The 2500-nt window shown below is 36.8% G+C and overlaps 1 protein-coding gene across 13 annotated transcripts in view; it reads right to left on the bottom strand.

Annotated features, from left to right (window-relative positions):
* Positions 1 to 2500, bottom strand: part of FOXP2 (forkhead box P2) — a 528558-nt gene that overhangs the window by 2584 nt on the left and 523474 nt on the right. For all 13 annotated transcript variants that reach the window (XM_082472320.1, XM_082472315.1, XM_082472317.1 and 10 more), the window contains one exon: positions 1 to 1283. This exon is cut by the window's left edge and continues 2584 nt beyond it. In XM_082472320.1, the coding sequence (XP_082328446.1) occupies positions 1139 to 1283 (145 nt within the window). In that variant the 3' untranslated portion in view covers positions 1 to 1138. The remainder of the gene's footprint in view (positions 1284 to 2500) is intronic.

Below are 2500 nucleotides of genomic sequence, written 5' to 3'. Positions count from 1 at the left end.
TAGCATATCATAACTTCCACTGCAGATTTTGTCCTCACCTCTGTCTTTAATGAAAGCAAATCTTCATTGCATTTAGATGGACTTTTGGCCTCAGAAGATTACTCTGTGTCTAAATTAGGTTTTTACTTGTGGTTTTTGTCATATTTGATTCTTGCTTTAGGGCTAAATGAAAAGATCCCAGAGGTCATCAGAAAACAGCAGGTAGTTCATGGAAAAGGTTCCTTTGTACTAATTGAAGTTACAGAAGGCTGACCAAAGCATGTGGCTGCTTCTGTCCTTGAGCTCTTGGCCATGGTTAGAGTTGGCTTTGGTTTGCAGCTGTAGCCTTTGACTGTGTTTGCAGGTAGACAAAGCTTTATCACAAGGAGGTAAAGAGTACAGTTGTAAGATCTATGCAGATATGCAAATGTTTCTATGGTGCTTGCACAGATAATGTTAGCTTAGGATTGCACTTTACATCTTAACACTAACAGCACAGACTGGAAGCCTAAGGTTTTAGATGGTTGCAACAGTCTAATTACTGTGTTTTGTAATAACTAACTTATGTCATTTACAGTTGGTGGCACCAACATAAAAAACTAATGTTCTGTTGTTTAAAATTCAGCTAGATACAAGCAGTGACACTAATTTCTGATACTACTCCTGTGCAAATTAAAAACAATAGCAACAAGTTGAACTTGACCAGCAATTGTTTCTAACATTACAACTACTGAATGCTGGAAAATTCACATTAATGAAACTAACACTATTTTTGGCAGTATATGAGGCGCGTTTGCTTTCTACAGGACGTGTATCCTCATATTCAGTCATTTCATGAACCCTTAAGAGCCACATTTTTTAAATGGGCAAAGCCATTATAGAAAGAACAGTTCTTTTTTTTTTTTTTTCTCCAAGAAAATCAGTTTTTGTCTTTTTTTTCTAAAAAAAAAAAAAAAAAAAAAGAGAGAGAAGAAAACAAGCAATTTGCCTGTTGGTACTGAATCCCAAAGGGCTGGCTTCATAAGTTCCTTTAGGGCTGTCTCCTTTATCCATGCTTAATAAATAGTCACAGTAAAAATTTGTCAAATATTCATGGTTGTGGAGTGGTTATGAAGGTCAGTGATATGTCCCTTCACGCTGAGGTTTCACAAGTCAGTTCTCATTCCAGATCTTCAGATAAAGGCTCTTCTTCAATCTCTCTGTCATCTTCTAGTTCTGGACTGTGATTCGCTGTTGTCACTAAGGACATCGGGCAGTCTTCATCCTCGGCAATCACTGGCTCTTCCTTGACATGAATTGAATGTCTGAAAAACACGTAGAGGCACCAAAGTTTTACTAAGTGACCAAGAAACAAAACTTGACCAACCTTGGGTGGGGGAAGGAAGGATCGGGAGGTTGGGATTTAGCAGATGCAAATACAGAATGGATGAACAACAAGGTCCTACTGTATAGCACAGGGAGCTATAGTCAGTATCCTGTGATAAACCATAATGGAAAAGAATATGAAAAAGAATACATATATATATATATGTATAACTGAGTCACTTTGCTGTACAGCAGAAATTAACACAACATTATCAATCAACTATACTTCAATCAAATTAAAAAAAAAAACGAAACTTGACCAACCTTGTGACGAGGAGGCCAACTGAAAGAAGGGAAGAAAACACAGCACTGTCTCTTAAAAACTGCATCTGATTGATCGCATGAGCTGGTTGGAGACATGATACGGCACAGAAGAATTGTGCGGGTAGGGATTCAGAGTAATATGAGCATGGAGTCCCACATGCGTGCTGTTTAGGTAAAACATCCGTTCTCCGCATTCTTTCAGAATGAAATGTTTTGTTAGTATTTGTTCTAACACCATAATCAGAGAGCGACGGTAAAGGAATATTAAACAATTAACTGTCAAACAGAAATAGTTTTTCCCTTTCAGTTTTTCCTAGCAATTCCTTTAATATCTGTTACTTCTAAATATTTCAGACTGAGCCGAACAGCTTTTATTTCTATTTTTTTAACTCTCCAGTATGAATTCGATTGTGGTGTTGGTTGAAACAAATACTAACAAAGTTCAGAAAATAACTGGAGCTAAAGCGTCTTCGTTAACAGGATGCCAGTAACTATTTTCAAGCATGTATTTATATGTTTGTGTGTGTACATACATTATATAATTAAAATTTTGTCAGGAATATACCAGCCAGAGCAATTTAATTATAGAAAATTAACCAACTTATATGCTGAAGTTTATTACCCCTCCAACCTCAAAATATATTAGAAAGGTCACTGTGATCTAAGAAAAGCTATGAGGGTTCACAGGTAGCACCTGGTGGAAAAATATTATATATAAATAATCAAATTTTTTCATCCCTTTACCCCCGAAGCAAGAGAAGACCTGCTTTTTTATCTTGTTAATAGAAACCGCAATCTCTCATTAATATGCAGGGCTAGTGAGCTGCTTCTCAAGAGGAAAACCTGCAGCAAGGCTTTGCCATTAATCAACTTCAGCCCAGCAGTTCGGTGA

The sequence above is a fragment of the Balaenoptera physalus genome, assembly GCF_965194825.1.
Source record: "Balaenoptera physalus genome assembly, chromosome: 8".
Taxonomy (NCBI): domain Eukaryota; kingdom Metazoa; phylum Chordata; class Mammalia; order Artiodactyla; family Balaenopteridae; genus Balaenoptera; species Balaenoptera physalus.
The sequence above is the reverse complement of the archived record's forward strand: the minus strand, read 5'-3'. Positions and strand labels throughout refer to the sequence as shown.